The 23,702-nt window shown below is 35.0% G+C and overlaps 1 protein-coding gene across 1 annotated transcript; it reads right to left on the bottom strand.

Moving 5' to 3' along the window:
- Positions 1 to 4,591: 4,591 nt before the first annotated feature.
- On the bottom strand, positions 4,592 to 19,094 carry LOC125254652 (P2Y purinoceptor 3). Its single transcript, XM_048169365.1, has 2 exons — positions 18,946 to 19,094; positions 4,592 to 6,085 (listed from the first exon to the last, which is right to left on the bottom strand). The coding sequence occupies exon 2, from the start codon at positions 6,062 to 6,064 to the stop codon at positions 5,087 to 5,089; it is 978 nt and encodes a 325-aa protein (XP_048025322.1). The 5' UTR covers positions 6,065 to 6,085; positions 18,946 to 19,094; the 3' UTR covers positions 4,592 to 5,086.
- Between the last annotated feature and the right edge of the window lie 4,608 nt (positions 19,095 to 23,702).

The raw sequence follows: 23,702 nt of genomic DNA on the forward strand, positions 1-23,702 counted from the left end.
TTTTATTTTGAAGAAAACAAACTTTTTAGGAAAAACACATTTTCACAGATAAATGTTTATTAGCTTTAAAATGATAATTAAAACAACAGCTTACTTTTGTGTGTGTTTTATACTTGTATGATGTGATATAATGTGATGAACTGCACAGGTATGGTTCTGTTTTTTCATATGTAATGCAATCACATTTATACATAATTCAGTGCAACATATAGTTACAGTTTACAAATATTACAGTGCAACTTAAGTACTTTTTGGATAGGTCTTTCTTGAATCTGAATGTTGCAGTATTATGACACACAGGAAGTTTATTGATTTGCCTTTACTGCCTTTGACAAACAACATATCAGGTTAAGAACATAATGAGCAATTAATTAAATTTGACAAATCCAAATTACACATAAAACATTTAAACAACAACAAAAAACATTTCATAAACACTTCATAAATGATCATAAATTACATTTAGACATTTGAATATTTCCATTTAATATACTTATTTCATACATCTAGAATTCTACAAATTATTTACACAAATAGTGTTTGATATGTATAAATCAATATCAAAAGCAAACATTAATTTGTCAGATAATGTTAACTGTCATTTGCAAAACATTGACAATACAAGTGTTGAAAAATATCTTGTATGCATGTACAATATAGACACCATGGAATGACTTTAACTGAATAACAGTGACGTTTTCATCATTATATGGGCAAAGTGATAAATTTTGGCCCAAAGTTGTATATTCATAAATTATTTAATTACTTTAAATTCTTTCTCTCTGTAAATGTTCAAATAATGCTTGACCCTTTAAAAGCAGAAAGCAAAGGACCAGTTTAATGTGCAAACATCACACCTGCTTAAACAACAAAATTTTACCTTGGTAAAATAAAACAATAATTCCCAAGAAGCCATGGTTTACAGTGAATTTATAACAGCTAAGGGGAGTTAGGCACGACGTTGAGCTTCACAGGGCTTATTGCTGTTATAAAACAGTACCACACAATACAAACATTAAAGACAAAAAATGTATCAATGCAACTTTCATGAAGTAAAATCATTAAAAGGCTTCCTTCTGCTAGAAAAAAATAGTCCCTGACAGTGAACAGCAACAGAAGTTACATTATTATGCCATTAGATGGCGACAAAGACTGTCTTTATGAGCGAGTCACTCAGTCACAAAGACTTTTATATTTAAAATTGTTGTCAACACGGAACAGGACGCAAATGACAAATGATTTGATTAACTGTCAGTGTCAGCAGGGCACGGGAAATCCCATTAAATGTTAAAAGGACAAGATCGCAGCGGACATTCAAATGGATTTTTTATTATGAACATAAGACTGACCTGAAGGAAAATGCTACATTTGAATGCAGGTAATACACTTGTCACTCGATATCTCTCTCACAATACTCTTCTATATAATGCAGTTAGCTTCAATGAACAAAATCAATAACAAACATATGTTTACATTTCTAAGAGTGGTTGCTAAGACAGATGCAGCAACATACACATTCAGTGGCGCAGCGATACTTATGTAATGCGGTCAGCTGTATGTTTACAACGACTTCGAGCGGACCTCAACCAATCAGAATCAAGGGCCAGAACTATGTTTAATAATATACCACCTACTGGCCGTTCAAATTGCCTGAGACAGAAACGCTTGTTGCTTCAAAGCAGGTTGAAGTTGCTCATTAGTTAACTGTGTAGCCTATGTTTAAAATAGCATACTATACTACTATTTCTGCACTATTAGTATACTGTATGCAAATTGTTTGTATGCATTTAACACACAAAAATGCAAAATATTTTTTTTGTTTTATTTTTAATATAATGATAACTGAATGTCACTTGATGAATCAAATATTCAATGTGTAGGATAATTCTGTTTGAAATGTTTATCACTGCATAATGAATGTGGTTTCACAAACAAATTAAACAAAAACATAAGATGTAGTATACAGTGATTGCAGAGTAGTATGCAGTATGTTAGTATTCCATTTCGAACACTGAGCGCAACAAATTAATTTTATTTTGCTTCATGTTCATGTACATTGAAGGAAAATTTTCTTCTTTGCCCTTCAGATATTTAGATTATATACAAGACAAAATTCATCAATAATTAAAAAAAAAAAAAAAAATTACAAACATAATACTGGCCAAATGACTGAAACACATTCAAATATACTGTGTTGATGCTCTCTAGCTTTTTTCTTGATGGTACTGATAAGGTTTTATATATTTTGGTCACGTTGAAGCTTCGATTTAAAGACTACAACTCATTTGAGGTGCGATTAAACAGCCCTGTTAATGAAAACACAACACACAATGACAGGAAAGTAGCACAGCACTGTACATGTGTTGTTGTTAACACAAGATCCTTCTCTTGTAGGACAAGACGTCCCTTCATAAGGATGTTGATCTGTACAGCGTGTTATTAAACCATCAAACATCTGATAATGACCGTCCTTCAGATAATGTGCAGCAGATGTAGTATGTTAAACAGATGGTGTTATTCTTTCCATTCCAAATGCTCCATTTCTCATCCATAATTCCACACATCACTGTTTCAAAGGGGGTGTCACACACCTATATATCACGCATATACAGTACCATTCAGAAGTTTGGGGTTGTTTAAATATTTTGGAAAGAAGTCTGTTATACTCATCAAGGCTCATTTATTTGATCAAAAATACAGTAAAAACAGTAATATTGCAAAATACCGTTTTTTTTTTTCTACTTGAATATATTTTAAAATGTAATTTATTCCTGTGATGAAAAACTGAATTTTCAGCATCATTACTCCAGTCTTCAGTGTCACGTGATCCTTCAGAAATCATTCTAATATGCCGATTTGCTGCTCAAGAAACATTATTATTATTATCAGTGTTGAAAACAGTTGTGATTCTTGATATTCTTGTGTTAACAGTGATACATTATTTTCAGAATGCATCCATGCTGAATTAAAGCATTAATTTGTTTAAAAAAAAAAAATGACCCCAAACTTTTGAACGGTACCATACACACACACACACACACACACACACACACACACACACACACACACACACACACACACACAAACAAAACGGAATCATATATTATATAGAAAAAAAAAAATCAAAATGCTTTTTTTTCTTTCTCCACTAATGCAACTTCATTATTAACAATTATTTTGTTAAGTTGCACTCAAAATCCTCTTAGCTTAAAAACATTTCTGATTTCTCAGCTCTATAATTCTTATATCAGCAGTTACATCTTTTCTCATTTCCTATCGCCCTCATAAAATGTTCATAAAATGCACCAGCTTTTCAGTCAAACTAATCCTCTCATTCAGCTGCCATTCACAGGGTTCAAACCCCTCAGATACGAGCTCACAGCTCCACTAGTAATCTGCCATGACCGGCACATGCTTTGGTGGGTTGTTCTCTAACTCAAAGCAAATGCAAATGTCCATTGGGTGATGTATGATGTTCCAATCATCATAAATGATTTTTCGCAACACTGAATCAATCAAAAGTGTCACTTCCTTCAACCATCATGCAACACTTTCACAGTACAGATTCTAAATGCTTTGTACATTTTGTATATAAATATCGACATTTTTTTTTTTTTTTCGTTTCGACACCACAAAACCTACTTATTCTATCTTAATGCAAGACACCACAGGTAAATAATTGTTTAACTGATAGATATCACCATACCCCTCCAGGTAATTAAATCACAGTACATAAAGACATGAAATTTTGTATGTCAAGTTTCCTGAAATGTTGTGTAAATATGCTAATGATGCCTTATCTTTTTAAAAATGCACCCTTTTGTATACATCTCCAGAAATCTGTACATTTGATAAAGCCAGATTTAAAGTTCTTGATTCATTTTGATGACAAAGGAGATTTTGGATGTCTCCTCTCCATAAATCAGAAATAAGAAAAAAGAAATGTTATTAAGAATAAAATGTTATATAAATCAGGCAAATTATATGAACAAACTCCTACAAAACTGTAAAGTTTGGTGTATGTAAAGCTGTTGAAGTGGAGATTTCTGATTCAGTGCAGGAGAAAAAAAAACTTAAAAAAAAAAAAAAAAAGATTTGTAAATACATATTTTAAAGATATGTATTTGTAAATCTACTAATGTAAATAGTATTAAAATAAACACTTAAATGTGTATTTTGGATGCTCTTTTGACTAGTCTGAAAGAAGAAAAGTTATGGAAGCAAAATAGCCTAAAATCTCAAAATGGTCCAATGTATGAAAAAACAATGTATTTGACTGTAATGTCTTGCATTAAAGGGTTACTTCACCCAAAAATGAAATCTCTGTCATTAATTACTCGCCCTCATGTCATTCCAAACCCGTAAGACATTTGTTTATCTTCAGAACACAAATGAAGATCTATTTAATGAAGTCTGAAAGCTTTCTGTCCCTCCATTGACAGCCTACGCAACTACTGTGCCACTTTCAAGCCCCAGAAAGGTAGTAAAGACATCATTAAAGTAATCCACGTGACACCAGTGGTTTAAACTAATTTTGACCTTCAACTGTTTGGTGCCCATTGAAGTCTACTATAAGGAGAAAAATCCTGGAATGTTTTCATCAAAAACTTTAATTTCTTTTCGACTGAAGAAAGAAAGACATGGACATCTTGGATGACATGGGGGTGAGTAAATTATCAGGAAAAGTTTATTTAAAAGTGGACTAATCCTTTAAAAGGAACACGCATGTGTAGAAGTTCATATTTTGTAAATAAAGTTGTAAATTATGTTTTTTTTTGTTGCACAAACAAAGCACTCGTGTCACTTCATAAAACTGAGCTGAACCATTGGTGTCACATGGATTATTTTTATGATGTCTTTAATACCTTTCTGTGGATTGAAATTGGTAGTTGCGTAGGCTGTCAATGGAGGGAAAGAAAGCTCTCAGATTTCACTAAAAAGATCTTAATTTGTGTTCCAAAGATGAACAAAAGTCTTACGGGTGTGGAACGACATGAGGGTGAGTAATTAATGACAGAATTTTCATTTTTGGGTGAACTAACCTTTTAATATAGAGTAATTTTAGACAAAACCAGGCGTTTTCTAGTCAGATTTTGGCAGTCTTGTCTTTTAGCGAGGTGATTTTAAGCAGCAGGCTTCTGGTGCTGCGCCTGAACTGCGGCTGGGTGAAGTAGAACAGAATGGGGTCTAGAACACTGTTCATGCTGGCAAAGGGTCTCGTGCTTTTGTACACCACAGACAGCAGGTTCCTCAGTTCGCAGGGTGCTGTAGGAAGGGTCCTCACCAGCAGATAGAGCGTCTTCGTCACGTGGAATGGCAAAAAGCTGATGACGAACACCAGCGTTACAATGATGATCATCCTAATGGCTTTAGTTTTCTTCTCCATGGCCGAGACTTCTCGAGCTTCGCCGACCTGGCAGAGAACCCGTGCCATTTTGCAGTACAGCACCACGATCACCAGAAAGGGCACGATGAAGCCCAGGCAGGTCAAGATGATGCCATACGGGAAGTATTGTGGTGCACGACGGGGAACGCTCAGGTCGTAGCACACCGTGCGGTTGCGCTGGATGCCGGTGGCGGCAAACTCGAACGTGGGGGCGCAGAGCAGGGCTACAGTCACCCAAACGCCAGCGCAGACCAACCAGGCCAGCCTGCGTCCACCCTGTTTAGGCCACAGCGTCAGCGGATGGCAGATGCCCATGTAACGCTGAAAGCTGATGCAGGTGAGGAAGAAGATGCTTCCGTGCAGGTTGCTGTAGAACTGAAAGCGAACCAAACGGCAGGTGAAGTCGCCGAACGGCCAGTAGTCTTTACTGGCGTAGTTGTATATGAGAAGCGGAAGGGAACAGACGTACAGAAAGTCCGCCACAGCTAGATTCAGCATGTAGATCTTAGTCCGCGTCAGTGCGCGCCGTGAGCCCCAGATCCGCAGGATGATGATGAAATTGAGCGGCAGCCCAAAGATGAAGACTAGGCTGTAGACGGACGGGAGGAGGTAGCGCTTGAAGTCCTCCTTGTAGGTGCAGGAAGGCAAAATGGAGCTGGAATGGTTAAGAGATGCCATCTTAATGGATATTCTCACATTCTGAAAAATAGAAATGTTTACGCATCAGTCGAGTTGTACATAAACAGATGCATGGATTATCATTAATAATATAATAGATAATAATAAAGAAAATGTGAGTGGTGCTTGACTGTATGCCAGGGTTATTATAGTTAACTAATACTAAAACTACAAAAAAACATTTTTGTTAAAATAAATGTTAACTGAAATAAAAAAAAATATATATATATATATATATATATATATATATATATATATATATATATATATATATATATATATATATATATATATATATATATAAAAAGTAAACTTATTTTATATTTTATAGTTCTCATTTTCATTTGGTTTAACTTGATGTACTAAAATAACTAAAAAAAAAAAAAAAAAAAAAAAAAAAAAGCCAAAAAAACAACAAAAGTTAGCAATTTCAGTGAATATGACCTCAGAAAACAAAATACTTTGGAGTATAATTTTCATTAATATAAATATTATATATATTTATATATATACACATACATATATTATTATTATTATTATTATTATTATAAATATTGGATGAAATAAAAACCTAAACTACAAAACCTTAAACAAAATTAGAAATGTTGCCCTAACTGAAATAAAACAAGTTTAATTTGAAGTACTAAAATTACTGAAACTAAAATAAATATACATTAAAGCTATATGTAAATATTTAAATAATAATAATAATAATAATAATAAATCACAATCACATAAAAAAAATTCTTAAACTAAAATTATGAAAATAAAAAAAATGATAAAAAAAACCCTAATTCAAAATATGAATAAATAATTTATATTATATTATATTACATTGTATATAAATTACATTTTATTTTATTTTATGTTTCACTAAGAATGGTAAACAAACACTTTATTCCTACAATACTGCAATTTATCCCAAATTGTTGAAAATGGAGCCAAACATAAAAATCAATAAATTCATACTTTGATCCTTCCCCATCATTACCTGTCCACTATCCTTTCAATAACAGCTCAAAAGCACTCTGAATTATGCTACTCCAGAAGAAAATTTCATTGCTCAGTGGATGTTTTATCACAGCACTGGAGACTGAGTTATCATTGAGTATCAACTTTAATTGTCTCAGTATGCTTCTCCTAAAGTTTCAGTTGGAATTAATTAAAATAGACACAAATGAGACGCAAATGTAGAAATCATATTTCATATTAAAATGTCTGACATTGGCACAGTTTGAGGTATTACTGATTTCTTCCTAGGAGACTTTTTGGAGTCTTTCTCAGGAGAAAAACAGATGACTTGAGCAAAGTTCTTAAATTAATCTCATTGCTGTGTAGGAGAAACACTGATATTTAAAGCCGGGTGCACACTGTACAATTTTGGCCATGATTTGGTCATCTGAGACAACATTTACATACAAACCCTAAAATACCCTCTGATTCTAGGCTAAAATCTGTAGCCTTTGGTTGTTAGTTTGACATGTTCACCGACAGCCGATTAATGATCTTTGAGATCAGATTTCACCTCTGAAAAATTCTGAAGAAGATCTGGCGCACAGTCCTGCAGTGCGACCTCCTACGACGACCATCAAATTGACTTTTTTTTCTAAGACAAGCCATTATCAAAATGAACACTAGAGATTTCTTTGTTAGCCACTATTTCAGTCCTGCGTGTAATGCAGCTCACAGTCCCCGAATGTGTATGCGTGTCCATTTTTAACACGTCTTGACTGTCATACAGTCTGACATCAATAACAGCTGAGGTCCCACAGTGTGACATGAGGATCATGTCCATACAGTCTGACAAGCAACAATCATAAAGGACTATTATAAAATCACTCAACTGTGATTTTTCTTTTCTTACAGCACTCTGGAAGTTTTGAGTTGCAAACCACACATCCATTCTGTGTGTGCATACAAAATGCATTTATATAGCCCAAATATAGTAAGTAAAAACCAAATTAGAGTGAAAATATAGCTCGTTCAAACCCAATTAAAGTAAATACATTCAATAAAGTTGCAGGATTCATGCAGGCTGTAAGGGAGCTAACTGTGTTTGTCAGACTCTCAGGAGCCACTGGGCAAGTTCATTAATCATACTGCCGACTACAAGCACTCAGGCCATCTATACTGCTATATTTTACTCTATATTCTCTGGTGTTGGATAACACTGAATGTTAAGACACAAGTCAGATGGTATATATATACAAACATGACTGGATTTACAGAAAACATTTCCCCATATGACTTGCCTAGTTGTGATTTCACACGAGAAGATATTTATACTTGATGTCACTAATAAAAATGCAAGATGCAGTTCAGAAAATTTAGGGCAGGAAAGCATCACTTGACCAGCAGTGGAGTGTGTTTTGTGTTTGTGTGTAAAGATGTTTAACAGACAGATGTGAGAACAAATGTTGGGATGTGGAGGACATCCTACACCCTAAAAAATGATGGGTTAAAAATAACCCAGCAATTGGTAGTTTTTTTTTTTAACTTAACTATAGTTTAAAAATTACTGTATTGCTCGCTTAAAATGATCCCAAAATATGTTGGAAATTAACATTTATTAATAAGTTTAATACATAATAATTAAATAATAAACCTTTTGATTATTACTATTGCCTGTAGTAAATTTGTGTCTGATTTTCAATTTCTAACCTATTTTGGCTTCATTTTAAGCCAGCCATATAGTAAATTTTAAACAACAGTTGAGTTAAACAAAACTGCCAAACATTTATCCCAACCATTGGTTCAAAACAACCCAAACACTGGGTTTGTCCATATTTAACCCAACTTGTTTTTTTTTAACCCAGCATTTTTTAGAGTGTATAAACATTTGGGTTTAAAATTCTGGGGCTGTATGCAAAAAACTTCTCAGAGTAAAATTTTTGGCTTAAGTGTGTCAAAATTCTAAGAATGATGTTTTCTCTTATTTCTACACTTAAGAATAAGTGTGATTCATAAAAGTACATAAGTGTTCGGATTAGGTCTCAACTCCTACATGATTAAAGAGTGCTGGAGAGGTATGCTAACCTAGTTAGGAATAGCATGATAACACAAGTCAGATGGTACATGGCCGTCACTTAATCACAGGGTGGCAACAACTTATTAATAAAAATCAATGATGAAGATAACAAAGAATTTCATTCACATTAGTTGAATATGTGTCAATAGCACTTCAGGCAATTAGCAGGCAATAACAGACCTTGGAATGTTGCTACTAACCAATCAGATTCAAGCATTTCATAAAGGTTTGTAATAAACAAGCAATAAGGTACGAGAGGCTGTGCTGTATCATGAATAAGTCACGGCTGAAGGGCCTTCATGAAACGGTTATGAAATTGTTACCACACAACACAAATATTAAAGCCAAGAATATGTAACAATGCAAGTTTCATGAAGTAAACTCTTACTGAAAGCCTTCCTTCCGCCAGAAAAAATGGTCCCTGACCGTGAACAGCAACAGAAGTTACATTATTACGCCATTAGATGGCGGCAAAGACTGTCTTTATGAGCGTGTCAGTCAGTAGTGAAGACTTTTACATTGAAAAGATTGAATTGTTCTGAACACAGAACAAGACGCAACTGACAAATGCTTTGACTAGTGCTGTCAGTCATGGGAAAACCCCTTAACTGTTAAAAGGACAAGATAATACATCAGACATTTAAACTGATTTTTTATTATGAACATAGGACTGACCTGAAGGAAAATGCTAAATCTGAATGCAGGTAATAAACTCGCGCACTCAAGCTTTTTCTCATACTCTTCTACATAATACAGTAAGCTTCAATGAACAATATCAATTGAGAACATACAGTTTACGTTGCTAAGAGTGGTTGCTAAGGTTGTTGTGTAGTGATACACAGAGCCGTTGGGTGAATAAAACAGCTATTGACCAATCAGAATCAAGGATAGGAACTAACCATTTTATAAAGTTCTTTAGAAAAAGACATTTCAAATAATATAGAGAAGCATCTGCAAAGAGCTGAACCAATTACTTTGTAGCACTTTGACAAAATTTGTCAAGAATATTAATAAATACAGGGAATTAAAATTGGCTTTTCTCATTTCATTCATTAAATAATTATTCAACATTTAAGTAACCTGTTACTAAAATACCATTTTATGTGTTGTAATAAATCATGAACAAATGAATGGTGTCAAATGCCGCTATTACGTCATTCCCTATTAGACTCACTATTGGTTGATTCAGTGGCTGTAGGCGGCCATTTTGTCTATACATAGTTCTTATGCTGCGTTCCAGACAAGGTTGGACATGGGAATATCCTAAATTAAATGTCCCACTTCAGACCTCAGTGAGTTCCAGGCAATCAGACGTCACGTTCACATGTTGACCACATGATGTCGACACGACACGACAAGAGCATATTGTGTTTTTGTGTCAATTATGGCAAAAACAGAATAAGTATTATTACATAAACTTAATGTCTAATTTTAAAGTTTGTTTTTACTATTAGATAGTAGAGGCCTGCTGATCATGTGAGACATGTCTGTTAAAGACACAGGAAAAGAAAGAGTTTACATTCCTCTTTTACTCCTTTCAGTTCCCATTTTGAATGAGTTGATTCATATTCAAATGAAGTGCCTATCAAAGAAAGCAAAGAATTTACTAGAACGGTGATAAAGGGTGGCGACAAAGACTCCTCAAAGTCTCCATTCACAATGTGTTGTGAGCTTTTATGTCCAAATGATTATTTTTAATTTAAAGAGAAACTTGTCCATGTCTATTAAACAAATGCTGAAAAGCCATTCACAGAAGCTTCTGAAACTACTGAAATCTGTGATGTAGTTTTTTAAAACTTTGATTTAATTTGATCCTAACAAAGTTCTCTCATCAGATTCTAATCTAAATTAAAAAAAAAGTAAATATAAAAAATAAACAGAGATTATGAATATGTTACACTTCAATCAATTACACATTTCAATTGCATTAGATGCTACGTTGATTTAATATTAAATGAATTTTTAAATGAATCATTATCAATGTTTCCTGAGAAAAGTCCCCAAATTAAGTCAGATAAACGCAATGAAAGGGGAAGTGACTTTAGAAGTCAAGAAGTTATATTTTCATTCACACATAAGTTTATCAACCTATCTAACATAGTTTTAGGGGTTACAGAACATGTTCTTATAATTCAACTGCACTATTTTTTAACAGTAGGTCTGTGTAAACATGCAAAACAGAAACTTTCACAAAATCTTGCTGCCTTCACTGACATTCAAGTAAACGCTCTCATTTCCGGTTATACCAAAAATACACATTACTGCAGGAAATGCAGAAATGGTATCAGTAATTGTGGGTTTATTGCGAAATACCTAGTTTTTACAAGCTAATCTAAACTATGATCAGTGAAAGCTTTGCTGCAGTGGACAAGACTTTCTCTACTTTGTTAGTTCTTGTCTTTCATCTCTGAGTCTGACGTAATTATGAAGAAGTGTTGTGCAACAGACATGAGACATTCTGTTTCACAAGACCTTCTCTTTGTCTAAGTCTGTGTATGTTTGCGTCTGCACAGTAGTAATACCTGCAAGGTATTTAGCAGATGCCTTTAATCCAGAGATCTTTGCAATAGTGTGATTGCATAGATAGTCTTGAGTAACTGTTGTTAAAGTGCCTGATTCCTCTGATTCCTAAATCATTAGTCTAGCCCACCCCAGGTCATCTCACTGATACACATCAAAACATTCCTAAGTATTCAATTCTTGCCAGTTTCTTCTTATTTTCCAAGTTGTGAAAAAATATAAAAAATATTTTGTATTCCCAAAAACATGTTTTTATCTTCTTTTTTTTTTTTTTTTTTTTATTGTTCTTTAGATAAAATTTAAGATGTATGCATATTCCCAAAAAGAATGTTCGTAAAAAAATCTTTGTAAATACCTTCTTAAAGGGTTAGTTCACCCAAAAATGTTGTTTCAAACCCGTTAGGCTTTTGTTCATCTTTGGAACACAAATTAAGATATTTTAGATGAAATCTGAGCGCTTTCTGTCCCTCCATTGACAGTTACACAACTACCACTTTGACGCTTCAAAAAGTTCATAAATTAAGTGCATAAATTTAGTCCAAATTTCTGAAGAGACATTTTTGTTTTAAGGGATGAACAGATTTAGCTTTTCAAAAAGCATTTATTTAGCAGTCAAACATTTCTCTTTTCTCTTCTGGAAAAGAGAAATGTTTCAAATACAATCACATTAGTTTCTGTCACATTTTAGTTTACTTTTATAATATATATGTTTCAGGATGCCAGGATGTTGTGAGTAGTTGCCAGGGCACTGCTATGCAGCTGCCAGAGTGTTCTAGGTGGTTGTTCAGGTGTCTTTATGCAGTCGCCAAGGTGTTGCCATGGTTTTGCTATGAAATTGCTAGAGTGCTGTGGGTGGTTGCCAGGGCATTGCTTTGTGGCTGTCAGTGTTCTAGGTGGTTGCTAGGGCGTCTATATGGTTTCCAGTGTGTTGTGGGTGTTGCTAGAGTGTTTCTATGCAGATTCTAGAGTGGTGTGGGTAGTTGCCAGGGCGTTGCTACGCAGTTACAAGAGTGTTCTAGGTGGTTGTTCAGGTGTCTTTATGCAGTCGCCAAGGTGTTGCCATGGTTTTGCTATGAAATTGCTAGTGCTGTGGGTGGTTGCCAGGGCATTGCTTTGTGGCTGTCAGTGTTCTAGGTGATTGCTAGGGCGTCTATATGGTTTCCAGTGTGTTGTGGGTGTTGCTAGAGTGTTTCTATGCAAATTCTAGAGTGGTGTGGGTAGTTTCCAGGGCGTTGCTACGCAGTTACAAGAGTGTTCTAGGTGGTTGTTCAGGTGTCTTTATGCAGTCGCCAAGGTGTTGCCATGGTTTTGCTATGAAATTGCTAGTGCTGTGGGTGGTTGCCAGGGCATTGCTTTGTGGCTGTCAGTGTTCTAGGTGGTTGCTAGGGCGTCTATATGGTTTCTAGTGTGTTGTGGGTGTTGCTAGAGTGTTTCTATGCAAATTCTAGAGTGGTGTGGGTAGTTTCCAGGGCGTTGCTACGCAGTTACAAGAGTGTTCTAGGTGGTTGTTCAGGTGTCTTTATGCAGTCGCCAAGGTGTTGCCATGGTTTTGCTATGAAATTGCTAGTGCTGTGGGTGGTTGCCAGGGCATTGCTTTGTGGCTGTCAGTGTTCTAGGTGGTTGCTAGGGCGTCTATATGGTTTCCAGTGTGTTGTGGGTGTTGCTAGAGTGTTTCTATGCAGATTCTAGAGTGGTGTGGGTAGTTGCCAGGGCGTTGCTACGCAGTTACAAGAGTGTTCTAGGTGGTTGTTCAGGTGTCTTTATGCAGTTGCCAAGGTGTTGCCATGGTTTTGCTATGAAACTGCTAGAGTGCTGTGGGTGGTTACCAGGGCATTGCTTTTAAGGGATGAACAGATTTAGTTTTTCAAAAAGCATTTATTTAGCAAACAAACAAAATTTGGATACAATTTTACTTGCCAGTTTAATGTATTTTGTCTTTCAGTCTTCAGTCATTTTTAGATTGTTTTATTTCTTATAGTGTATAGTAAATTTTGTGTAAATTCTTCTTGTGTGAATACTTTTTTTCTTTTTCTGTTTTAATGTGATATAAAAATAAAAAGCTTAAAATATTAATTAATCGAAACATTACTGATATCATTAATTTGCACTGTTTTAGGCACAGAGATCGTTGTGATATGTAATGAGAACATTTGGCTTAATTGCAAACAATGTATAGAATCTGTATCTATAGAAATATCTATATATGTACCGAATGATTCATTGATTAACCATTAAGATCAGTTGGATTAAACAGACTTAAACTGAATGAAAGGAGATTACTGCAGTTACTGTGAATGAAACATTTAAAAAAATAAAAAAGTGCACTTTTGATGATCTGTTGTGACATTAGTACTGAGAGTTTTGAAAATTTACCAATTGCTTGTGAAATCTGCACCAAAGCACTTAAAAAAAAACTGATATCTATGATTACAATTCCTACAAAATCATGTTATAATCAATGCTTTTTGAACTATTATAATGACCATTAATTTCCGTATTATTAGTTACCTTATGTCCTAGCATAGCATGTTCTACAGACACCCGATTAGCCTGATAGCTTGGTTTAAACATGCATTTGCATGACAATGAGTAATTAACCCCCGTCAAACCAGTCGAAACGCCTGTTCTTCTTAAGAAAAGATAATTAAGATGTTCTTAAGAAAACATTTGAGAACTTCTTAAGAAGTTTTTCATTAAATGCGCTTAGAAATATTCATATGAACTTCTTAGAATTCATCTTAAGAATTTTCTAAAATTCATTCTTAAGAAGATTTGCGTGAAGATTTTGTGCCCCAGGTCTTATTCATTCATCTCATAGACAGATGGAATGAAAGCAGCATGCTGGATTTGTCTAGACAGGTTTAGGAACACACATCTGACCATGCAGAAAACCAGCCTCAGGTGGGATTGAACTAAAACGCTGAGTTCTGGAAAAGAGAAATGTTTCAATACAATCACATTGGTTTCTGTCACGTTTTAGTTTACTTTTATAATATATGTTTCACATTATGTATTATATTTATTATAATCGTTATATTATAATTGTTATATATTATATCTTTTATCCATGGACACTAAATTTTTTTTTAGATTAATAAATACTGCAGTTTCTCCAATAATGATTCCAATAATAATCAGAAAAAAATTTGGAAAATGTGAGTGGGTGGTTGCCATGGTGTTGCTATGCAGTTGCCAGAGTGTTTTAGGTGGTTGCTAGAGTGTTGCTATGCGGTTGCCAGGATGTTGCGAGTAGTTGCCAGGGCACTGCTATGCGGCTGCCAGAGTGTTCTAGGTGGTTGTTTAGGTGTCTTTATGCAGTTGCCAAGGTGTTGCCATGGTTTTGCTATGAAATTGCTAGAGTGCTGTGGGTGGTTGCCAGGGCATTGCTTTGTGGCTGTCAGTGTTCTAGGTGGTTGCTAGGGCGTCTATATGGTTTCCAGTGTGTTGTGGGTGTTGCTAGAGTGTTTCTATGTAGATTCTAGAGTGGTGTGGGTAGTTTCCAGGGCGTTGCTATGCAGTTAAAGAGTGTTCTAGGTGGTTGCTATGGTGTTGCTATGTGATTGCCAGAGGTGTTATGGGTTGTTGCAGGCCGTTGCCAGAGTGTTCGTGGTTGCCAGGATGTTGCCAGATTGTAGCTAAAGCTGGGAACACCCTTAACCCTTTAACACGTACGATCACACCGGTGTGATCAGTCTTGTCTGGCCCCAGGAGCGTACGATCACACCGGTGTGATTAGAACGTTCAGTGCATCGCGTGATCAACTGCCAAATTCAAATGTGTGTGCGCGCTGTGGCTGGCGCTAAACCAGAGACGGACTCGCGCAGCGCTTTTCATATATTACATATATGCAGTGTTTTCAACCAAATAATGTTTATTGTAGATTTCAGACATTTAAATACACACGAGTACTAACAAAACAATATATTTAGAGTTTGTAAAATACACAATGGTGTCTATAGAAGCGGAAATAACAACCCTTTCCATTATAATTAGACTACACGTTTTATTCATATCAGATACACATTGTGAAAGTAACTTTAAAGCTTACTCTATTCTTCCCCAGTTCACCGACTCACTTACTTTCATGTATTTCGGGAGAAGTGGATAAATTCACGGGTTGTAAATCCAACAGATCCGATTCTCTGTGCGGCGCAAACTAACATGGCGGCGCCCATCGCGCATATGGCTCAACTAACATGATCGTTATAAAGGTGTTTAAACTGCAAAACACATCCACTTGCACATATTTGTCAATCGGAATATTAGATATTTCATGCTATAGTCAACAAATTTGTGAATATTTTGAATAACAAAGGAAAAATTAAATGAAAGCAGATTATCATTCATACAGTGCTGCGGTGTGTCACATAACAAGCAATGACGCGTCACCATGGAAACCATAAAGTGATACGTTCTAAATAACGGTCGCTTCAAAAAACTCACGCTGGGGGGTCAGCCAGAATATTTAAAACTTACGTGCGAAAGGGTTAATAACCAGATGAAACATTCTAAGTGGTCGTTTTTAACACCTTTTTCAACTAAAAACTGATAACTTTTTTTGTTTGGTCGATCATTTACATGACAACAGCGTTTTGGGGGCCTGAAAACTCAAACTTTTGAAAACGGGTTTTAAAGATACCATTATCGTCTCTGTGTACAAAAAGCAAATTTGTGAAAATGGTGATGTCAGTCTATAGGTGCATAGTATTTTTCTACAAAGTGACATCGCCAACTATTGGCCTGGCATGCATAATACAGGTTTTAGTACATCGTTGTTGTGTAAACATACCCTCTGACTTACACTGAACTCAACACACATAAAGACTGTTTCCATCAACTGGAAATCAGATTCTAGTCTTTGACAGTCAGAGAGGAGCACAAACCTAACGACTGAGTCAGTCCACTACACAACACACTGATAAGTCACGAAAGTGACATAAGTCAAAAGCACCTATACTGAGTCTGTATGGATTTTTTTGTCTTCTAGGCAAAAATTGTAGATTCAAAGATCAAAGTTTAGCAAATATCTAAGCCAAAGATAACAGTGATGGTTGCATTTTCATTAGCAATTAAAATAAGTGTTTACATAAAGTGAAAAGTGTCATTCTTCTACTGTTCCCAGGGTCATTTGAGTCCCTGCATGAAGTAAGAGTCATGGTCAAAAATAGAATGCAGCTGGAGATTGTCATAATTATGATAGATTGTGAAATGAATCTTAACTGCATTAAAGTTACAATGTTGACTTGAGACGATGCAGCTTCAAGGAGCGTAACGAAGAGGGAGTGGTGGTTATGTCCGTTGATTTAAGCAAACACGGATAGCCGTCAGCTGTCTGGTGGCTAGATCCATGTTTTCCACCTGTGAGAGACCCCAATCTGGACTCATTTGTTCTGAGAACGCTGTATATGAGGTTCTGTTTAACTGTGAGAACATATATGCAATATATGTTCTATATATACACTTATGCAAATGTCGCCAGGGGTGGTAACCGAACATTTGAGGACCAGAGAGCAGCAACCTGAGACCGCAAGAGTCTTAATTTAGCTGTTACTCCACATTAAAAGCTCTTACGCAAATTTCAGACATATTTCTGATTGATAGTATTAAAGAAAGACAGCAGTATGGTTTTATTTTCATGTTGAAGGCATGTATCATCCTCTTCCACACCTTTTTTTCTGGGAAACTTGAAGCTGTCTTTATTAGCTATACAAACAAAACAACTGTTGAAATGAAAAATGGAAAAATATCCTGTCAGGTCTTGAACGTTTATTTGACTCATTAATTTTGCAAATCCTTGCAATGACAATAACAAATCATCTCAAACACTGTGAACCCAGGTTATACAAAATAAACAAGTGACAGTTTGTGGCCATTAAAATGGAAGCAGATACTGGTGGTAAGAGGGTTGTTCACCTTGCACGCATTTATCATACTTAGTCAGGTGCAAAAATAGCACACTAAAGCAAGTGTTTGCTTCCAAGCAACATTATGTGGTGACATTTCCCCACAGCAAAACTGCAACAACCAGATAACAGTGGATTATTTTTGATAAAGAAAGTCATGTTTCTGAGTGGGACATTGTTCTCTTTTATCTTTTCTTAGAGATTGGCTTGGGTTTTTCCTCTACGTTGAGGATACAATCTGCCCTTGGCACCACTGGCTGCCATTGTTATGAATTTAAGAAGGTCAAAGTATATATAAAAAGGAAGCTATTGAAGATTATGGTCTGGATCAACAATCTCTTGCAATGTTTTCTTTTCTACACACACATTTCTACCCACACCATGATGTTATTTAACCTAATGAGACATCAGTGTCTGTCCAAGCACATAAAAGAAACACAGAAGCCATTCACTGAAGCATCACTAACCCACTGGAATCCACACTGCAAACAATGACTTACAGTGGAATCCTGCATCACTTCCAAAGAGCTGTTTATACAGATGTTAATGTCATTCAGGTCAGAATGATATTTTTCACATGGATTCCATCACTGCATTACTGTACTAACTGGACAAAAATTAATGAACATGACAGATGGTGTGGAGCGTAAACTGTACATGGCAAGGCAAGGCAATTTTATTTGTATAGCACATTTCATACACAATCGTAATTCAAAGTGCTTTACGTAAAGAAGAACCAAATATATGATAACATGCAATCAAATCAATTATTTACTAAATCAATCAAGAAATAAATGGATTTCTCCACAAATAGTTATATTTTGAATGTAAAAAGATTTTCTAGGGTGAATTCAGGGTTATTGGGACACTTTTTGCCAATGAGATGAATTGGAAAAAATGTACCAGTCAACCTGAATTCACCCTATATATATATGATAAAAAAAGCCAAACATTTTTATTAAGAGCATTATTATTATTATTATTATTATTATTTACGTTATATTAGTTTTTCATTTTAACACTATATAAAATCCTAATTATCAATATAAAATCTGAACAGATGTTGGTAATTATAATTAGTTATGGGTAGGTCTATTGCATTTATTTGTTATTGCAATTAAAACTGGTTTCTTTTATGCTTCACTGTTTTATATTTATTTGTGGCCATAGTGCAGTTCTATATTAATTTTGTAACACTAGGACAGGCAAAATAAAAAAGATTAAAAAAAAAAAAAGATTATATATCTTTAATAACAAAACCTGGATTAGGAATTAGCATTCATTAGTATCTGCATTCATAAGTAGCTAAACATCACCATGAATTGCCCAGAATAAGCGGCTGATGCATGTAATCAAAATGCTCATTTTTGATTGCCACAGGATTATCGTAAACAAAGTGTAAAAGTGTTTAAATTGCTTCCTAAACTTACCTTTGCATCCACTCTTTAGTTTTTTCCCCCTTGATCACTGGTAAATAAAAACTCTGCGAAGTAAACGTGAATCTCCTCAGACAGACCAAGAAAAGAGAAGCAGCGAATAATTCAGCACTGCTCTCTTCTTCTTTTTAGACGTGCGGGTCATCGACACCATGCTCGCAGTAACACGCCCCCGTCTCATTTATATTTATTACGTAATGTTACGTCCTGCCCAGTAGGCTTATCTGATTGGCTGAAAGACGTAGGCAAGAATGAATTGAGTCATTAATTCCTGGTAATGTACTTTTCGGTAATTGTTTTTACTTTGGTAATTTTGTGTGTAAACAGCCAATAAAACACTTTGGAAAGTGAAAATGGAATTTGGAAGAATAGCCTATCTGAAAATGTTTGTTGTTAAATGTATCTATAGGCTACTATATAGAGCCTATGGCACATAATGATTATCTCACAGAAAGCTTGGGGATAAACATAGAAATGTTATAATAACTCAAATTGCCCCCAAGTTAAAACGACTGCTTCGTCACCGTTTGGTTAGCATAATCTGCCATTGATATCAACAAGGATATGTAGGATATCAGCCTACATGATTTTGCCCCGCAGGCAGGTGGTTTCTGTTTACACCACCAAAAAAAAGAAAAAAGAAAAAAAAGAAGGGTTAACCAAAGTTTCACAGCTGTTCTGCAGCTGACTAATTTTAAAAAGCAGTACAGGTAACTGGTTTTATGTGATCCATACAAACTTGCTGATGTTTTTACTTATTTGGAAAGGCGAAGAACAAGTTAAAGCATAACCCCATGAGAATACCTGAGTGAAATGTAATACTTAAAATACTTAGATATGTCCTTAAACCAACACTAGATGAAAACTCAGAAACTCAGAGATGTCCTTAACCCTTGTGCTCTGTTCATTTGGGGTGTACACTCCTGCTATTTGGGGTCCCCAGAGACCCCAGGCAACTATATATATATATATATATATATATATATATATATATTAACAAATGTTTATATTATATTAATTATATATATTAACAAATGTTTATTAAGTTAAGTTATTAATTATTAAGTTTATTAATGTTTTTACTCCACATTTGTGACGTTTTTGGAGGATTTATAATTTTTAAATTTATATAAAGAAATGATAAAATATTTAAAAAAAATAAGTTTTTATACAAAAACAGCTTTTTATGTAAAATTCACTTTATAAAAGACCCACATTTCTAACTTCCATTCATGGGGATAACATGGATAATTTGACATGGTTTAGTGTAAGATTTTTGCCCATCTTTTGGAAAATGCAGTTTTAAAAGTAAAAACTTATCATTTTAACCAGTAGATGGCTGCAGAGCTCCACTATTTGCTGTTTGACTAACTGACATCTTTTCACAACTTTTTCAAGTTGGATTCATATCTACATATTATGAAACCACAATTATAACAATAAAAACTACTTTTTGTCAAGGTTTAGCATTTTTGTACTGAAAAAAAATAAATAAAAATACATTTTTCAATAATGTTACATTATGATTAGAATCAAACCAGGGCAACGTTTCCCAAAAGCATCGTAAGCCTAAGTTGATCGTAGCTCCATTGATCAACTTAAGCTTACGATGCTTTTGGGAAACGCTGCCCTGAACAAGATGTTACAAAGAGAAAAGTTTCTTAGATTTTATCATTTATTTCAAACATCTGTTTTTCATATAATTCTACATATTTAATCTACATGTCAGTTACTAAATAAACAGAACAAAAATGAACAGAAATAAACAGTTATATTACATATTGAGTACAAATACACAACATGCACATCAAAATGCAATGAACTGAACAGCAATAACAAATGAGCAAATAAAGCACATGGATTCTGTGTGTGTGTGTGTGTGTGTGTGTGTGTGTGTGTGTGTGTGTGTGTGTGTGTGTGTGTGTGTGTGTGTGTGTGTGTGTGTGTGTGTGTGTGTGTGTGTGTGTGAGAGCATGATCATTTTGCATTGTGGATATTTTAAAGTGTGCCACTTCATTTCTGTCTATGTGTGTTCTACATTGTTTTCGATTTTGAATTTTGTCAATTTTCTAACTGGGGTCTCCAGAGACCTAACATAAAAACAGATATCATTCCAATTTATTTTTTTTATTTGTAGATATAGAAAGTGTGGACAACTTTACAAAGTCTCATGCCATTTGTACGAAGAGAACATTTCTTCATTGGGGTCAACCGACCTCGAACAGCACCAAAGGGTTAAACCAACTCTAGATTCACTAAATGCGAACAATTACACTGTAACAACACTTCCTTGTTCTTTTTCTATTCTGCTTTTCTCTTATTCTTTAAAAAGAAATAACTTGCTTCTTGCACTGTGCTAGAATAACTGGGACTTGAAACAACACTTACATACTGTTGCCCTCTTACATACCTTCGATTGTTCTCATTTTTAAGTCGATTTGTATAATAGCATCTGCTAAATGATTACATGTAAACATAACAAACTGATCAATCTGATAATTTCCTTTCACACAAATGATGTTGCTCCAAAAGTATGAAAATAAAAACTTGGCAACTGTAGACAAATCTCTCAAAACTTGGCAAACGTTAGACTGCAAGAGGTTCTATTGTTTATGAAAACATTCTCCCATCATTTTCAGTAAGCTGGAACAAATATTTCAACAGAAGCTGGGTCATATAGTATCAAATGTATTTTAAGCAAATGCTCAGTTTAACTGGAAGATGTTTTCGATACATGCAAATTCAAATGAACCTATTAAAATGTTTAATTAGTAATGATATATATATATGAAGTATATATATATATATACACAAACCCGATTCCAAAAAAGTTGGGACACTGTACAAATTGTGAATAAAAACAGAATGCAATGATGTGGAAGTTTCAAATTTCAATATATTATTCAGAATACAACATAGATGACATATCAAATGTTTAAACTGAGAAAATGTATCATTTTAAGGGAAAAATAAGTTGATTTTAAATTTCATGGCATCAACACATCTCAAAAAAGTTGGGACAAGGCCATGTTTATCACTGTGTGGCATCCCCTCTTCTTTTTATAACAGTCTGCAAACGTCTGGGGACTGAGGAGACAAGTTGCTCAAGTTTAGGAAAAGGAATGTTGTCCCATTCTTGTCTAATACAGGCTTCTAGTTGCTCAACTGTCTTAGGTCTTCTTTGTCGCATCTTCCTCTTTATGATGCGCCAAATGTTTTCTATGGGTGAAAGATCTGGACTGCAGGCTGGCCATTTCAGTACCCAGATCCTTCTTCTACGCAGCCATGATGTTGTAATTGATGCAGTATTAGGGGTGTGACGAGACGGGTATCTCACGAGACGAGACGAGACGAGACTCGAGATTGAGTTCACGAGACGAGACGAGACAAGATTTTTACACACTATTTTTAAGAAATCCTCAATGGCGAAATACATGACTAGAAAAAATATTCTGCAGGTGTATTTGAAATGTTTTAACTAATCATCTTATAATGAATGTCATTCAGTTCTACTTTCTGAGTATGAATTATCATATGCAGTAAAAGACAACAATACTCAAGCACTGTAAAAGGTTTTGCCACTAACTCAACTGACTGACTTCTCTCCTGTATGATTTCAGTCTCTTCAGATCTTACTGTACATGATTTATGAGATTCTACAACTTTTGACCTCCTAACTGAACTCCTTTCCACAAACTGATCATAGAAATAAAAACAGTATAAATAAAAATGGTAACACTTTACAATAAGGTCTCATTTATTAACATTAACATATTAACCAACATCAACTAACAATGAGCAATATATTTGCTACAGTATTTATTAATCTTTGTTTATGTTAGTTAATAAAAATAGTCATTCATTGTTAGTTCATGATAGTTCACAGTGCATTAACTAATGTTAACACATGAAACCTTACTGTTTGTGCTTAATAAGATTAAGAGAAAACTGTTATTCATTTTTATAGTAACACTTTACAAGTTGAAACCATAATCGCACTCTCTCAATATTCAAAGTGCAAATAAGACCAACTTTTTCTTTGATACAGAGCTAAGAGATGGTTACAACTACACTGCCCAGCCTAAAATAGTTTTCATATTGAGAGATATTTGCATTCATCAGGGAGCCGCTTTCAAAATGCGGGGTATTGAGATCGCGTTTGAATGCGATCGCGCGTAACTCTGTAAATATGGAGCGGCGGCAACTGTTATCCAACTGAATTAAATGTTTTTTATTTAAACACAAAGCAAAAGGACAGTGGAGGCGTAATGTAAATGTGCGGTGGCATATTCTTTCCTAATCAACCTAACACTCTGTCATGGCAACATCACGAGACTACTTTTCGCCTCGACGAGAAATCTCGTCACACTTTAGTCTCGCAAGATCTCGTGACACGAGATCTCGTCACACCCCTATGCAGTATGTGGTCTGGCATTGTCATGTTGGAAAATGCAAGGTCTTCCCTGAAAGAGACGACGTCTGGATGGGAGCATATGTTGTTCTAGAACTTGGATATACCTTTCAGCATTGATGGTGCCTTTCCAGATGTGTAAGCTGCCCATGCCACACGCACTCATGCAACCCCATACCATCAGAGATGCAGGCTTCTGAACTGAGCGCTGATGACAACTTGGGTTGTCCTTGTCCTCTTTAGTCCGGATGACATGGCGTCCCAGTTTTCCAAAAAGAGCTTCAAATTTTGATTCGTCTGACCACAGAACAGTTTTCCACTTTGCCACAGTCCATTTTAA

Source organism: Megalobrama amblycephala, linkage group LG19, assembly GCF_018812025.1.
Source record: "Megalobrama amblycephala isolate DHTTF-2021 linkage group LG19, ASM1881202v1, whole genome shotgun sequence".
Taxonomy (NCBI): domain Eukaryota; kingdom Metazoa; phylum Chordata; class Actinopteri; order Cypriniformes; family Xenocyprididae; genus Megalobrama; species Megalobrama amblycephala.

Coding starts and splice junctions, on each gene's coding strand:
- LOC125254652 (XM_048169365.1), bottom strand. CDS start 6,064: ATGGCATCTCTTAACCATTCCAGCTCCATTTTGCCTTCCTGCACCTAC.